This window comes from Myotis nattereri (assembly GCF_964212035.1).
Source record: "Myotis nattereri genome assembly, chromosome: 5".
Classification (NCBI taxonomy): Eukaryota; Metazoa; Chordata; class Mammalia; order Chiroptera; family Vespertilionidae; genus Myotis; species Myotis nattereri.
Window position 1 is genome coordinate 37,955,694 of NC_138080.1, and position 14,945 is coordinate 37,970,638.

The 14,945-nt window shown below is 38.8% G+C and overlaps 1 protein-coding gene across 1 annotated transcript in view; it reads right to left on the bottom strand.

Annotated features, from left to right (window-relative positions):
• Positions 1 to 4,550: 4,550 nt before the first annotated feature.
• LOC308520226 (uncharacterized protein) overlaps positions 4,551 to 14,945 on the bottom strand; it is a gene marked incomplete at both ends in the record, with an annotated part of 34,681 nt that continues 24,286 nt past the window's right edge. Inside the window, one exon of the mRNA XM_081092751.1 lies at positions 4,551 to 6,788. Coding sequence (XP_080948877.1) covers positions 4,551 to 6,788 — 2,238 coding nt within the window. The remainder of the gene's footprint in view (positions 6,789 to 14,945) is intronic.

Below are 14,945 nucleotides of genomic sequence, written 5' to 3' on the forward strand. Positions count from 1 at the left end.
AAAGAACCAGCTCTTGGTTACACTGATCTTTTGTATCGTCTTTTTGGTTTCTATGTCATTTATTTCTGCTCTGACCTTTATTATTTCTTTCCTTCTGGATACTGTGGGCTTTTCTTATTGCTCTCTTTCTAATTTTTAAGTTGCAAGGTTAAATAATTTATTACAAGTTTTTCTTGTTTTTTTTGAGGTAGGCCTGTAGAGCTATAAACTTCCGTCTCAGTACTGCTTTCATTGAGTCGCATAGGTTTTGGATTGTTGTGTTTTCATTGTCATTAGTTTCCAGAATGTTTTTTACTTCTTCTTTGATCTCTTTGGTAACCCAATCATTGTTTAATAGCATACTATTTAGCTTCCAAGTGTTTGATTTTTTTCATTGTTTTTATTGTAGTTTATTTCTAGTTTTATGCCATTGTGATCTCAGAAGATGCTTGTTATGATTTCTATCCTCTTGAATTTGAAGAAACTTTGCCTGTGTCCTCATATGTGGTCTATCTTTGAAAATGTCCTGTGTGCACTGGAGAAGAATGTATATTCTTTAGCTTTGTGGTGAAATGTTCTGAAGATGTCAATTAAGTCCATCTGATCTATTGAGTCATTTAGGATTGCTGTTTCTTTGCTGAATTTTTTGTCTAGAGGATTTATCCAGTGATGTCAGTGGTGTGTTGAATTCCCCTACTATGATTGAATTATTGTCGATCTCTCACTTGATATCTTCCAGGAGTTTTTTTTTTTTTATGTATTTGGGTGCTCCTGTATTGGGTGCAAATATGTTTAGCAAAGTTATATCTTCTTGTTGAATTGCTCCCTTTAGTATTATGTAGTGGCCTTCCTTATTTCTTGTTATGGCCTTTACTTTGAGGTCTCCTTTACTTTGAGGTCTATTTTGTCAGATATAAATATTGCTACCCCAGCTTTTTTCTCATTTCCATTTGCCTGAAAATTTTTTTTCCATCCTTACACTCTCAGACTGTGTGAATCCTTTGTTCTGAGGTGGGTCTCTTGCAGACAGCAAATATATGGTTCATATTTTCTTATTCATTCAGCTACCTTATGTCTTGATTGAAGCATTTAATCCATTTACATTTAATGTTATTATTATTGACAAGTACTTGTTTGTCGTCATTTTTATTCTTAATGATTGTGTTTCTTCTTGCTACTCTGTTTCTTCTTTTTACAGCAGTCTCTTTAGCATTTCTTGCGCTGCTGGCTTGGTGGTAATAAACTCTCTTAGCCCTGTTTTGTATGTGGAGCTTCTGATTCCACCTTCAATTTTGAATGATAGCCTTCCTGGGTATAGTATTCTTGGGTTCAGTCCCTTGCTTTGCATCATTTTGTATATTTCATTCCATTTCCATCTGGTCTGGTGTGTTTCTGTTGAGAAATAAGTTGATATTGTAATAGGAGATCCCTTGTAGGTAACTTTCTGTCTTTCTCTGGCAGTCTTTAAGATTCTTACTTTGTCTTTGGTGTTTGCCAATTTAATTATGATGTGTCTTGGTGTCAGTCTTTTGGTGTTCATCTTGTTTGGGACTCTATGTGCTTCTTGGACTTGCATAGCTTTTTTCTTGCCAATATTAGGGAAGTTTTCTGTCATTATTTCATTCATACAGATTTTCTATTTCTTGCTTCTCTTCCTCTCCTTCTGGTATCCCTATTATGCAAATGATGTTTCTTTTTGTGTTGTCCCAAAGCTCCCTTAGGATCTTCTCTTGCTTTTTAAATTTTCTTTCCAGTTGTTGCTATGGTTATGTGTTTTTTCCTACCTTGTCTTCTAATTCACTGATGTGTTCCTCAGCCCCTTCTAGTCTTCCTTTTAAGCCTTCCATTGTGTTCTTTAGTGCAGCTATGTCATTCTTCATTTCCTCTTGGTTCCTTTTAATGTTGGTGACATTGTCATTCAGCTCCTTATAATTCTTATTGAGTTTTGTGTATTTGTCATTGAGTTGTGTGTATTTGTCATCCAGCCATTTCAGCATCCTTATAACCATTACTCTGAATTCTTTCTCTAATATGTTACTAGCCTCAATTTCATTTAACTCCCCTTCTGGTGATTCCTCTTTTTCTTTCCTTTGGGGATTGCTTTTTTGTCTTCCCATGTTTTGCTGTAATGTTTTAATTGTAGATCCATTTGCTTTGCTACCCAGGTTCTTTTGAGGATGGTGTTACTGGTGTCATATCTCAAGTCTCCTGGGCTTAATAATCTAGCGTAGCTCCCTACTTGAGCTATTTGGGTTCTCTTGATGTAGGTTTGCGAGCTGGAAAGGTGAAACTGTGGTGTCTAGAAGTCAGCAGCCATGGAGGGGGTGTCCCAATTTTGTTGTCTTGTGCCCTTGGTTGAAATCATGCATGCCCAGCAGGGATTCACAGTAGCACCCAGGAACCATTTGTTGGGTGGTGGGGATCAGGAGGCCTGCACTCTGAAAAGGCATGCCTGTGATGTCCAGAGTTCTGTAGTTTTGGGGTGGGCAGCCTCCAGTGGCAACTCACAGGGACACCCATAGTGCGTTTTCCAGCAGAGTGTACTGACACACTCTGAAGGGCCCTGACACTGAAGCCACGGGATTGCAGTGTCTGTGGGCAGGTATCCCAGAAGAGGGAATTCAGCATTTCTTCAGCCCAGCAGTGTTCTCCTGTTTATATAAGTTTGTGCCCAGCAGGGGCTCACAGCAGCACCCAAGAGCTGCTGAGGGCTTGGGAGGCCTGCATGCCAGAAAAGCGTGTGCCTGTAGTATTCAGAGTTCTGCAGCTGTGTGGTGGGAAGTCTCAGGTTTTTGCTGCTGCACCTGTGGTGGATAGGTGTGCGCTCCCAGTGACAGCTCACAGGGGCACCCGTGGTGCCTTTGCCAGCACGGCGGTGCACTGAAGCATTCTGAAGGGCCCTGGCACTGAAGCCGCATAATCAAGGCATCTGTGGGCAGGAGTTCAGGATGAGTTAATTCAGAATTTCTACTGCCGGGGGAGTACGTCCTTGTTTGTCCAAGATCACACCCAGCCAGGGCTCACAGCAGCTCCCCAGAGTGCCCTGTGAGTAGATGGGCTCAGGGTGCCTGCTTGTTGGAAATGTGCGACTGTGGCAGTGCCTTTTCCTGTGCAGAGCTCAGACTACTCTGAGGGGCCCAGGCGCTGAAGTTGCGCAGCTGGGTTGTCTGTGGGCAGTTATTCAAGAAGAGGGAATTCAGAATTTCTATTGTGGGCAGTGCGCCCATGTCTGTACAAAATCACACCCAGCGGGGGCTCACAGTAGCTCCCAAAAGCTGCCTATGGAGTGGTGTTCCCTGGAAGGCTGTGTGCTAGAAACACACAAATGTTGGAAACGTGGGTATGTGGCTTCTGGAGGTCTGTGGCTGGGGCGGGGGAAGTTGCACTTACTACTGTGGGAGTGGTACACCTTTGGAGGTGAAGGTCCCAGAGTCCACAGGTCTGCAGGTGGGGCAGCAGGAGTTTGGCTGAAGTGGCTGATGGGCCATGGGCAGTGTCCAAGGCCTGTCTGGGGGGTGGTGATGATGAGTTCCTAGAAGAGGCCTCTCCCCCTTCAAGATGGTGTGGGATCCACTCCCTGAGTCTCGCAGTCTGGGGAGTGGCCGCAGCGGTGGTAGTCTCTCCCTGTCCCAGAGAGCCTGGTCTGCCACCCCCTGCTACTCCTGCCAGATTTAACTGTCCCTCACTCACTTACACACACACCACATACATCCACACACTCTCCTTTTATCCCCTCACTCACTCACTTCCTATCCCTCACCTCTTTCCTGCCAGTCGCCATCTTTTTTCTACTCCCAAAAGTTGTAAGTTCTTATCAGAGGTGGCCAAATGTAGGCTGACAGTCATTTGTATGGAAAATAACACAATAATTAATAAATTAAACTCTGTTTTGCATACTCACAACTGTAAACCCACTTTTGCACAATGCTATAGTATATATAATAATAATGTGCAGACTGGAAGTTACTATCCTTGTAAAGACTAGAGCTGTTAATGAGGCATGACTGGCATGAATAGTAATCAGAAAATTTCCCAGGTTTCCAGTCTGCTTCCCAATTGCCAACTATTGAAGAAACTAAAAATGAGAGGACTGGCAAAGAAGAAATTTAATTTCTATGTTTGCATTCTCTGTGTGACAAAGCAGAGTACAAATGGGAAGGGTGGTTAGAACTGAGACAGCAAATTAAAAACACACATTAGTTGTACTTTTGCTCAGGAAATACAAAGACACTAGTTCCATGAAAGTTAAACACTATTTAAAATCATGAAAGATAGTGATATTCTAGGAATTAGGATATTTTGATAGTTGTTTAATGGCCAATATTTTAGGATCCCAAATAATAAAAATTCACAGGCATTATGTCAATGATCTGTGACACATTCTGTAACATTTCTCCTGTAACAGCCAGGAGACTAAAATTTAGTACATGGGAAATTGGACTTCTTTTAAGAAATTGTAAATTGTTGCTTTTCTTTCTAAAATGCAGTGGAACATTTTGCTGTTCTTCCTTAGATGAAATTGGAACATCTTGCTCTTCTTCCTTAGGTAAGGTCTTGACATTTTGCTCTTTTTACTCATGTGAAGGTTCCTCATTCTGCTCTTCACTCTTATCTGTCCTTCTGCGTGTCAGAAAACCCAAAATTAACAAGCATAATAAAAGAATAAAATGAATCAACCAAAGTGGTCCCAGGTTATTGGCCTTTTGACTCACTGTTCTACCAGGAGGTGGGCCACTATCTATACTACCTCCATGGCCTCTTTCCAGGCAGAAAGGAGGCTCCCACTGCGAGTTGCAATGGCAGTGCTGCCTGTTGTTGCAGACTCCTTTCAGATTGCAGCTCTTAGGTGAACAACTAGTTACCAGAAGTGAACTATGGACACACTTCCTTTGGATGCAGACATGTTCTGACCCACACTCTGTCCCATCTTTCACATCACCAATGTCAGGTTCTGTCATCCCGAAGTGGTAGTCGGTACCCCAGCAGGTGGCGCCATTGAAGTGAGTCCAGTGCACAGTAGAATGATCTCTCAGAAGGGGAAGTTTTGTCACGTTTTCACACTGAATCCTCCCGCACAAGGTATCTGAGATGTCACATTTTACATATGTAGCGTTCATCAAACCACAGTTCCCAAAACGGTCACCTCGGGTGTTCATTTCCGTGTAACAATTCCGATTTGCACTCTTGGACTCTTTGCCAAATATGTTCCTACACTGCTGCTCACGGTTATTGCATCTGTTTTCATAGCAGTAGCCACCGTCCTTGCATGGCATCCCATTCTGCAAGTACACATCCTCTGGACAATGGTGGGATGTCCCATTGCACCACTCTGGGAGATCACATTCATTTTCCTCTTGTCTACAAACTCTGCCTGTGGGCAGGATCTGACAGTCTTTGCAACAAAGCCCAAAAGCACAAGCAGCCCCAGGGCTGAGAGTGCAGTCTGACTCACAGCACGGATCTTCCATACACAAATGTAAAGCGCCACAGTCACACTCTTCTCCTTCTTCAACCACACTGTTCCCACACCGTGCAAGTGTGAAGATGTTCCCTGCATTTGATGAAATGTAGATGCAGTTTTGCCTTGCATTAGTTTTCATGAAGCTGGCATAGCTGCAGTTGCTGAATCTAATTCCATTTGATCTTACTGGATACATTATGCATTGTTTATGTCCACATGTACAAGTTTTGTCATCATGATTCATCCCAAAATTATGACCAATCTCATGGGCAACAGTGTGTGCAACAGCACTCAATTTATTGTCCATTAAACTTTCCACTCCACAATTATGAATAGAATTACATACTGTTCCAACAAAGGCTAGGCCAATAATAATACCAAAGCCATGCTTTACCAAAAGATGTGCAACATCATGGGGAATGCGCTTATTAAAGCTAGTTTGCTTCCAATTGCAAAATGTGCCCAGGACATAACCTATCGAACCTATTTTAATAGGGTTTTTTTCAGTCCAGACCTCAATTCCCATTAAAACCACATCAACATCTAGAGAATATAAAAAATATTCAACTTCATTGACAATAAAGCATACTTCATACTGCACAGCTGTGGTGTTGCTTTCGTGATGAAGATAGCGATTGTGGTCCACCACCACTGCCAGTTCAAGAAGCCGCCTGTGAGTCCACCAGCCTTCATACCCACTCTGCATCAAAGTGAAATTAGCACTCTCCTGAAATTTCAATTGTCGTGCTATTTCTTCATCTGTTACTCCACACTTCATGGGTGGCAATTGTGTCTCCTCACTGTCCACTTTATATATGAAATGTTCAAATGTGGTAGAAAGTCTCTTGGGCTCTATTTCGTAAACAATGTCATTTGTCTGTAATATTCCTTGCAAGCCCCCCAAACAGGTACTGAAGGTAACCAGGGATTCTGGGTCCCCCTCCACATAACCCTGGTAGTAGCAGTCATTCTTTACAAAAGGCTGGTCCTCAAGGAGAGCACCCTGGTCTGAGTAGGTAACCACTTGGAAGTGTCTGGACAGAAAATGCTTGTTGACCTTCATGTGGATTATCTGATTCTGGCCCCCAAAATGCATTCTGTAAGAGAGCCAGTCTTTAGTCTTCATGCCAAAGCCTGCTACCTTCAAGGGAATCACCACTTCTGGGGCACCATGGGGTCGGGAGTGCACAACCTGGGACCATCCATATGGGAACAGAACTACCGCCAGCCAGAGTGACAGGAGAATGTTCCTGACACACACCAGGGCCTCACTCACAGCCATTATGGAGCCACCATACACAGCCATTGGTGAACACACAGTAGGACAGGCAGGAAGCATCACTGTTCCCTCTGAGCTGGGCATTCAGCATTGACTTTGAGTCTGTTCTCTGGCAGGCTCGTACCAGCATAGTAGCACACTGGAAGAGAAAATAAAAAGCAGAGTAGAGACAGTGTTTGGGGTTATGAGCAGGCCAAGGTGGAGGAGGAAGAAAAAGACAAGTGTTAAAATGAAATTAGTGTTTGACTCAACACATGTCTCAGAATACTTCACGCATTTGTCCTTAAGAAATTTTAAGGCATCACGGTGCATGTGGCTGAGTTGGTTGACTCTTGTCCTTTGCACCAAGCTGTCACTGGTTTGATTCCTGGTCAGGAATCATACCCAGGTTGTGGGTTCGTTCCCAGTAGGGGGCATGAAAGAGGCAGCTAATCACTGTTTTTCTCTCATAGATGTTTCTATCTCTTTTTCCCTCTTCATTCCTATCTCTCTTAAAGTAAATAAAAATTTATTTTAATAAAAAGAAATTGTAAGGCAGTGTGAGATTGTGTGTGTACAAGAAAATGGTCATTGGTCATAGACTAACACCTTTTGAACCTGGTTGAATGACACTTAATGATTAATGATACTATTGTTTAACTGCATGAACATGTGTGAATATTTTCACAATAAATGTATAAAACAAAGGAAAGGTAAACTTATATCAAATGCTTGTGCTGTATTTTACATCTCCATGACTATTCTGTTACTACCAATTAGTACTTCTTAATCACTTCAAACTTTTTTACTAAACTCCCCAACCCTCCTCTGGTCTGATAACCACCAAAATGTTCTTTATACCTCTGAGTTAGTTTCTGTTCTGCTTGTTTCTCTATTTTGTGGGTGTGGGGTTTTTTTTTCTGAGGAGAGGTGGATGCAATTGTCGATAGATATGTATTTATTGACATTTTATTGTTCATATTTTTAATCCTCTTGTTCTTGTTGTTCTTGTTGTTCTTGTTGCTGTTGTTGTTGTTGTTGTTGTTGTTGTTCTTCTTCTTCTTCTTCTTCTTCTTCTTCTTCTTCTTCTTCTTCTTCTTCTTCTCCCTCTTCTTCTCCTCCTCCTCTTCCTCCTCCTCCTCCTCCTCCTCCTCCTCCTCCTCCTCCTCCTCCTCCTCCTCCTCTTCCTCCTCCTCCTCCTCTTCCTCCTCCTCCTTTTTCTTCTTCTTCTTCCTTCTTCCCCTTTAACATGTCATGTAATACTGCTTTGGTGGTGATGATGAACTCTTTTAACTCTTTCTTTTCCTGGAAGTTGTTTATATGTCCTTCAATTCTAAATGATATCATTGCTGGGCAGAGTAATCTTGATTGCAAGTCTTTGCTTTTCATCACTCTAAATATTTCTTGTCATTCCTTTTGGCATGAAGTTTCTGTTGAGAAATCAGCTGACAGTCTTATGGGAGCTCTCTTATAGGTAGGTAACTGCTTTTCTCTTGCTGTTTTAAGATCCATATGTCTTTAACCTTTTGAATTGTAATTATGATGTGTCTTGGTGTGAGATTCTTAGGGTTCATCTTAGTTGGAACTCTCTGCACTTCCTGGATTTGTATTCTATTTCCCTCACCCAGTTAGGGAAGTTTTATCTGCCACACATGCATGTGGGGCCAGCCTGTGCAGTGTCTCTGCCCCTCTTATCAATGTTTGTGGCTTCCTTATATTCTTAGTAGTAGGATTTCTGTTAAGCTATATTTCATGTGGATCAGAATGATTATTTTTCTTTTATACAGTTGTATTTCTGATGTGGTTGTAGAGAATGAGAGTAAAGTAAAACATTTATATAACTTTATAAGAATAAGCTCTGAGTTTTACACTCACATCTGTAAACCTATTTTTGCCCACCCCTGTATATTAGAGACAATTAGAAAAATAATAATATATGGAAGTAGTTTAAAATATTTTTCTTGTGCAATGTGACCAAATAATTTATTATTTAAGATTGAAAGGAAATACAATTCTACAAATAAGGAATTGAAGCCAAGAATTTACATCAAGATGGCAGCATCAGTAAATGCAGTACAGTAAACCTTTGATTTTGCAGACCTTGATTTAAAGGATTTTGAATTTAACAGACAAAATTTCTGGCCCATGTGTCATATGTGAAAATTAACATCTTGTTAATTTTAACTATTTTAAACCAAGATTTGCTTATAATTAAACCAATAGGTTAAAACTTCATTATTAATTCACTGTTATTTTTAACAAATTTTAGTGAATAGGCCATATGCTGGGAAAAAACACTGTAGTAATTTCATCAATAGAAATGAATATTACATATCGACAGCTATAGTCTATATATTTAAATTTGAGAGTCATTGCTTGTAAACAGTGTTTGGCTAATGATTAGCACATGATCACACCATATTACATGTAGTAATTGGTTCTATTGGCACTTGGAGTGACTTTCTGCAGTAGTTTTAACACTTGCCAGCCGATATTCCAATGTGAACTAAGCCATGCCTCAGCTGTATGCATTTGCTAACTCATGGTGACTGGTGAATGCATGCATTTATTAGACCCATTCAGTATAAATTTACAATTACAGTAATACATAAAGAAAAATTTATTGTGAAATTAAACTTTTCATACATACTTTATTTTAATTACACAAACATGTCTACATAAGTAAAAAGAGGTAAACTAACTAATTTGTCAATTTTTTTATAATTGTTGACACACAGGTTTAGTAGAAATAGGTAGGAAAAAAGAATTTTCTATGCAAAAGTGTGAACAAAGAAATGAAGACTTTATAAGTAACAGAAAAAATGATTCCAGAGAAAATATGTCAAGGTGTGATAAATGAAGATTTTTTAAAAATCATGCAGAAATGAGTACATCATCCAGGATATGAAAGGACCTCAATTAGGCATTTTTCATTTTTATATTACCTGCTATGGGAAGTGGATTTGATCAATGTGTTTTAGGTCCCTTGTAGCATATTTCACTTTCCTGTGTTTTATCCTATTTGTACAGGGGCTGCTGATGTTCTTTCTTTTTCCTCTTAGTATTTAATGATCTTATGTTGACTGTGGATATTCATGCTATAAATAAAAGTTGGCATGGATATGCAAATTATTGAATGCAATTTGACAAATTTCTAATGTGTATTTCTGCCCCAACCACTCTGCCTAAATTTGTGCTCAAGACCATTCATTTATTTAGGCCTCCATCATTCATTTAGGTTTCCCAAGTGTGTAGCACAGTGTCTTAACATTATGTGGTTTTATTAATATTTTGTTCACAGAAGTAACAAATCAGTACTGTCAAAAGGCATTGTGCTTGTACCAGATTTCTCATTTGCATAAAGATGTGCTAATATGTTTGTATTATTGAGGCAAATATTTTTGTATTTCTATTTTTCATACAAGCTTATGACATAAATACATCTACATGAAGACTGAAACTGAAAATTATCTTGCAGTTTCAAAATGTGGGGATTCAGATGTTTGTGCCTTATGAGAAAATAGTATCCCATCCCCCAAAGACTGCCTCCATCCCTTTGGGATTATTTCCTTTGCATTCTGAAGGTATTTTATTTTGTCTTTCATATAATCCCATCTGCAATTGATACCCTTCTAGTTTCATTTTATTCCATTTTACATGGTGCTAAATGTGGGGAGCACAGGAGACTTGGTTGGAAAGTCTGTAAGAAGGAATCTCTAAAGGGTCCAGGGCCTCTAGGAGGACCTCGCCAAAGGCAGCAGACCCTGCCTTGACTTTTCCAAACAAGTCTGAGCTCCCAGGTGTTTACCAGAATCTTTATGCTTAATATTTAAGTGTCCTTGCTTAAAAGACACTGCAGATACATGTGTCCTCCCAAGATTACTTACCCTACTGATTGTATCTAATAGATAAACTTTATCTCAAACTGCTGTTACAATAAAAGCCTGAAGCGGCAGGCTATCAAGGCTGTCTGGTTCCTTTAGCCAGGCAGTCTCTTAGCCCTCTTTTTCACAGCAATCCTGTGTCAGAGTAATCATTCATCTGTCACTCAGGGTCTGCTGGTCAGCCACAGCAGCTAAAAATTGTTATTCTTCCTAAGATTATAATAAAATATAAACACATTTAAGTAACATCCATCTAACCCATGGTACTTCTTCCTTCCAGTAATACCATTGTCTATTGTTGACTGAACATTATGATACATACTAATATATGTATAATACAATTGATAAATTCCTTTTTATATCCTCACAGTTTTGTCAAATTGGCCATTCTTTGCACCTTAATTACTACCTCCCTTCTCACTATTATTCATAGCCTAATCATACTTTTCCAAAATATGAATAACAATCTATTGGAGCACAATTTTGTTCCTTTCATCCAAGTAAAAGATATTAATAGGAAATAATAGGTCTCAGAGATCCTTCTCAAGATGTGAGTAATTGGTAAAGACTCTTGTCTGTGCATGTGTGTGTGTGTGTGCGCGCGCGTGTGTGTGTTCATGCACACACAAATCCTACTGCTTCTTTCTTTTACACAAAATTCTTGAGTGACTTACCAGCAGAAGAATTAATGATTCCCGGGGTCCTTTCTAGCTAAAGACATACTCATTGATGGTTTGTATTTTCCTGTGAGACCTCACATGACAAGGAGAAATATAAATGCCACCCCCTTTTAGTTTCTGGATTGATTAAATTCTAGATGTAGTTACCTAGCAGCAAAACTCTCTCAGTGCTACATACCATGGCAACTGGTTAGAGTTCCTCCTCATTGTGACTCTATCATCTCCATCAAACTTTACTTCTAACTACTCTTCAATGGGAATAAATGTAACTAATCTCCATCCTGTGTGCTTCCTACAGTATAAACACTTTAGCTTCAGTAATGTTGGTTAAACTGTTGCCTTGATCCCAGATTATTTCCTCAACAATGAACCATACTGTAGTTCAAGTATGTCCAGTTCCAGAAGAGGTTGAACCTGTAGAATATTTTACAAAGAATCCAGACATCGTTAATCATCAGTAATTTTCTCTCTAAGGTCAATGAAATAACACAGAGACATTTTATATCTGCACAGAAATATATTTCATTTCTTAAGAAAACCATTGCCAGTAGGAAAAGGAAAAGGAAATTTAGCAGAAGAGGGAGGTGAGTAAAAACTAGAGTGAAAATAAACTTAATAGGTAAATTGACTGGCTGACAGTGTAAAATATAGGCAGAATTATATTCAGCAAGTTGGCTGAGCTAAACCAAGGAAGCAAGGTTAGTAATTCATTATCCTTGAGAGTTTACCTGTGGGTCAGAGACAGGTAATGTCTGCCAGCTGCATACCTGCCAGTGTCTTTCTGTTTTCCCTCCAGTTTAGTAAGTCCATTCCAAATCTGCATTTTTTTCCCTCATGGAATTTTTCACTTTCTGGCTTTCATCACAACTAGTTTCTAAAGAATCTACTTAGAACTATGACTGTGTTATTCTCTCTATTGGTTTTTAGTACTGCTATAATAAAGCACCACAGAGACTTATTGCCTGACAATTCTAGAGGATAGAATTCCAAAATCAGCATCCACAACGCCTTACTCTCTCTAAGGATACCAGGGAAAGATTTATTCTAGACTTTTCTTCTGGCTTCCGATAGATCCTTGCCTTATGCAGCATGATTCAATTTTGACCTGATTCTCTTCCCCTGTCCAAATTTTCCACTTTAAATAGAACATCAGTCATATTGAATTCAGGCCCACCCAATTCCATGTCTGCAATGACCTTATTCCCAAATAAGAACATTTTCTGAGGTACTTGGTGTTTGACTTCAACATATGAATTTTAGGTGATGCAGTTCAAACCTGGCAATGTCTTCGGCTTAATTTAATGGCTGGATAGCAAATTTTAATTATCTTGTTATTGAATAGAGGAGGAGAGATACATTTAAGAAAATATTGACATTTAACGTAAAAAATTTCAGATCCTAGAATATTTTTAGGAACTATTCCTAAACTAAAAAATAATTTGTTTGGTCAACATTAGTGAACTAAGTAGCTTTCTTTTCCTCATAATAATTGATTACTTATTTCATCCTTTTTCATGTTTTACCTTGGCTTAAAAGGTGTTATCTATGATATTATATTTATGCATTGTAATTTCATTTCTAAGGTACTAGTGTAAATGGTATTTTTTTTTAAATTTCAAATTCCAGTTGTTGAAAGTGGCTGACTTTTGTACATTAATCTTATATTCTTCAAAGTTGGCATAACCACTGATTTGTTTCAGGAGTTATTGTTGATTCTTTCAGATTTTCTTCATAGAGCATCAAGTCATCTGTAAATAGAAACAGCCTTATTTCATAATTTCTAACATGTATAACTTTTTATTTACTTTTTATTATGTTAACAAGCTCTTGCAATATCTTACAATAATATGTTACTAAACAGTGGTAAGCCTCTCAGGCATGGCTCAGTGGGTGCGTGTTGACCTATGAACCAGTTCATAGTTCTATTCCCAGTCAGGGCACATGACTGGATTGCAGGGTGGGGCATAAAGGAAGCAGCCAATCAATAATTTTTTCTCATAATTGATGCTTCGAACTCTCTTCTCCTCTCCCTTTCTCTCTGAAACCAATAAAAATATATTTAAAAACAGTATGGAAAAAAGAGATAGATGAAGACATAAACAAATGGAAGAGTATATCATGTTCATAGATTGGTAGAATCAATATCATTAACATGTCCATACTACCCAAAGCAGTCTATAGATTCAGTGCAATCCCCATTAAAATACCATACTGGTATATTTCACAGACCTAGAACAAACTCTCCAAAAATTCATATGGAATAAAAAAAGACCCCGAATAGCTGCAGCAATCCTGAGAAAGAAGAACAAAGTTGGAAGGATCACAATACTAGATATAAAATTATATTACAAAGCCACTGTTCTTAAAACTGCCTGGTACTGGCACAAGAACAGACATATAGGCCAATGGAACAGAATAGAGAATGCAGAAATCGACCCAAGCCACATGGTTAATTGATATTAGACAAAGGAGGCAAGAGCATACAATGGAGTCAAGACAGTCTCTTCAATAAATGGTGTTGGGAAAATTGGACAGATACAAGCAAAAATATGAAACTAGACCACTAATTTGCACCTTACACAAAAATAAACTCAAAATGGATAAAGGGCTTAAACATAAGACAGGAAACCATCAAAATCTTAGAAGAATCCATAGGCAACAAAATATCAGACTTATGTTGTAACAATATGTTTACTGATACAGCTCCTAGGACGATGGAAACTAAGAAGAAAATAAACAAATGGGACTACATCAAAATAAAAAGCTTCTGCAGAGCAAAAGAAACCATCAACAGAACAAAAAGAAAGCCCACTGCATGGGAGAACATATTTGCCAATGTTATCTCTGATAAGGGTTCAATCTCAAAAATTTACAGGGAACACATGCAACTTAACAAAAAGAAGATAAATAATCCATTAAAAAAATGGGCAAAGGACCTAAATAGACACTTTTCAAAAGCAGACATACAGAAGGCCAAGAGACATATGATAACATGCTCAAAATCACTAATCATCTGAGAGATGCAAATCAAAATGACAATGAGGTACCATCTCACACCTGTCATAATGGTTATCATCAACAAATCAACAAATGACAAGTGCTGGAGAGGATGCAGAGAAAAAGAAACCCTTGTGCACTGCTGGTGGGAATGCAGACTGGTGCAGCCACTGTGGAGATCAGTATGGCGTTTCCTCAAAAAATTAAAACTGGAACTTCCATTTGACCCAGTGATCCCACTTCTAGGAATATATCCCAAGAAACTAGAAACACCAATGAGAAAGAATATATGAAACCCTATGTTAATAGCAGCTCAATTTACAATAGCTAAGATTTGTAAATAGCCTAAGTGCCCATCAGCAGATGAGTGGATTAAAAAACTGTAGTACATCTACACAATGGAATACTATGCTGTGGTAAAAAAGAAAGAACTTTTACCATTTGCAACAGCATGGATGGACCTGGAGAGTATTATGCTAAGCGAAATAAGCCAGTCGGGGAAAGATAAATATCACAGGATCTCACTCATTTGTGGAAACATAATGAACAACATAAACAGGTGAACAAGAATAGATCCAGAGACATAGAAGCATCAAACAGAACATCCAACCTCAGAGGGAAGGCAGGGGAAGAGGGGGTAAGAGATCAACAAAAGGACCTGTATGCATACATATAAGCATAACCCA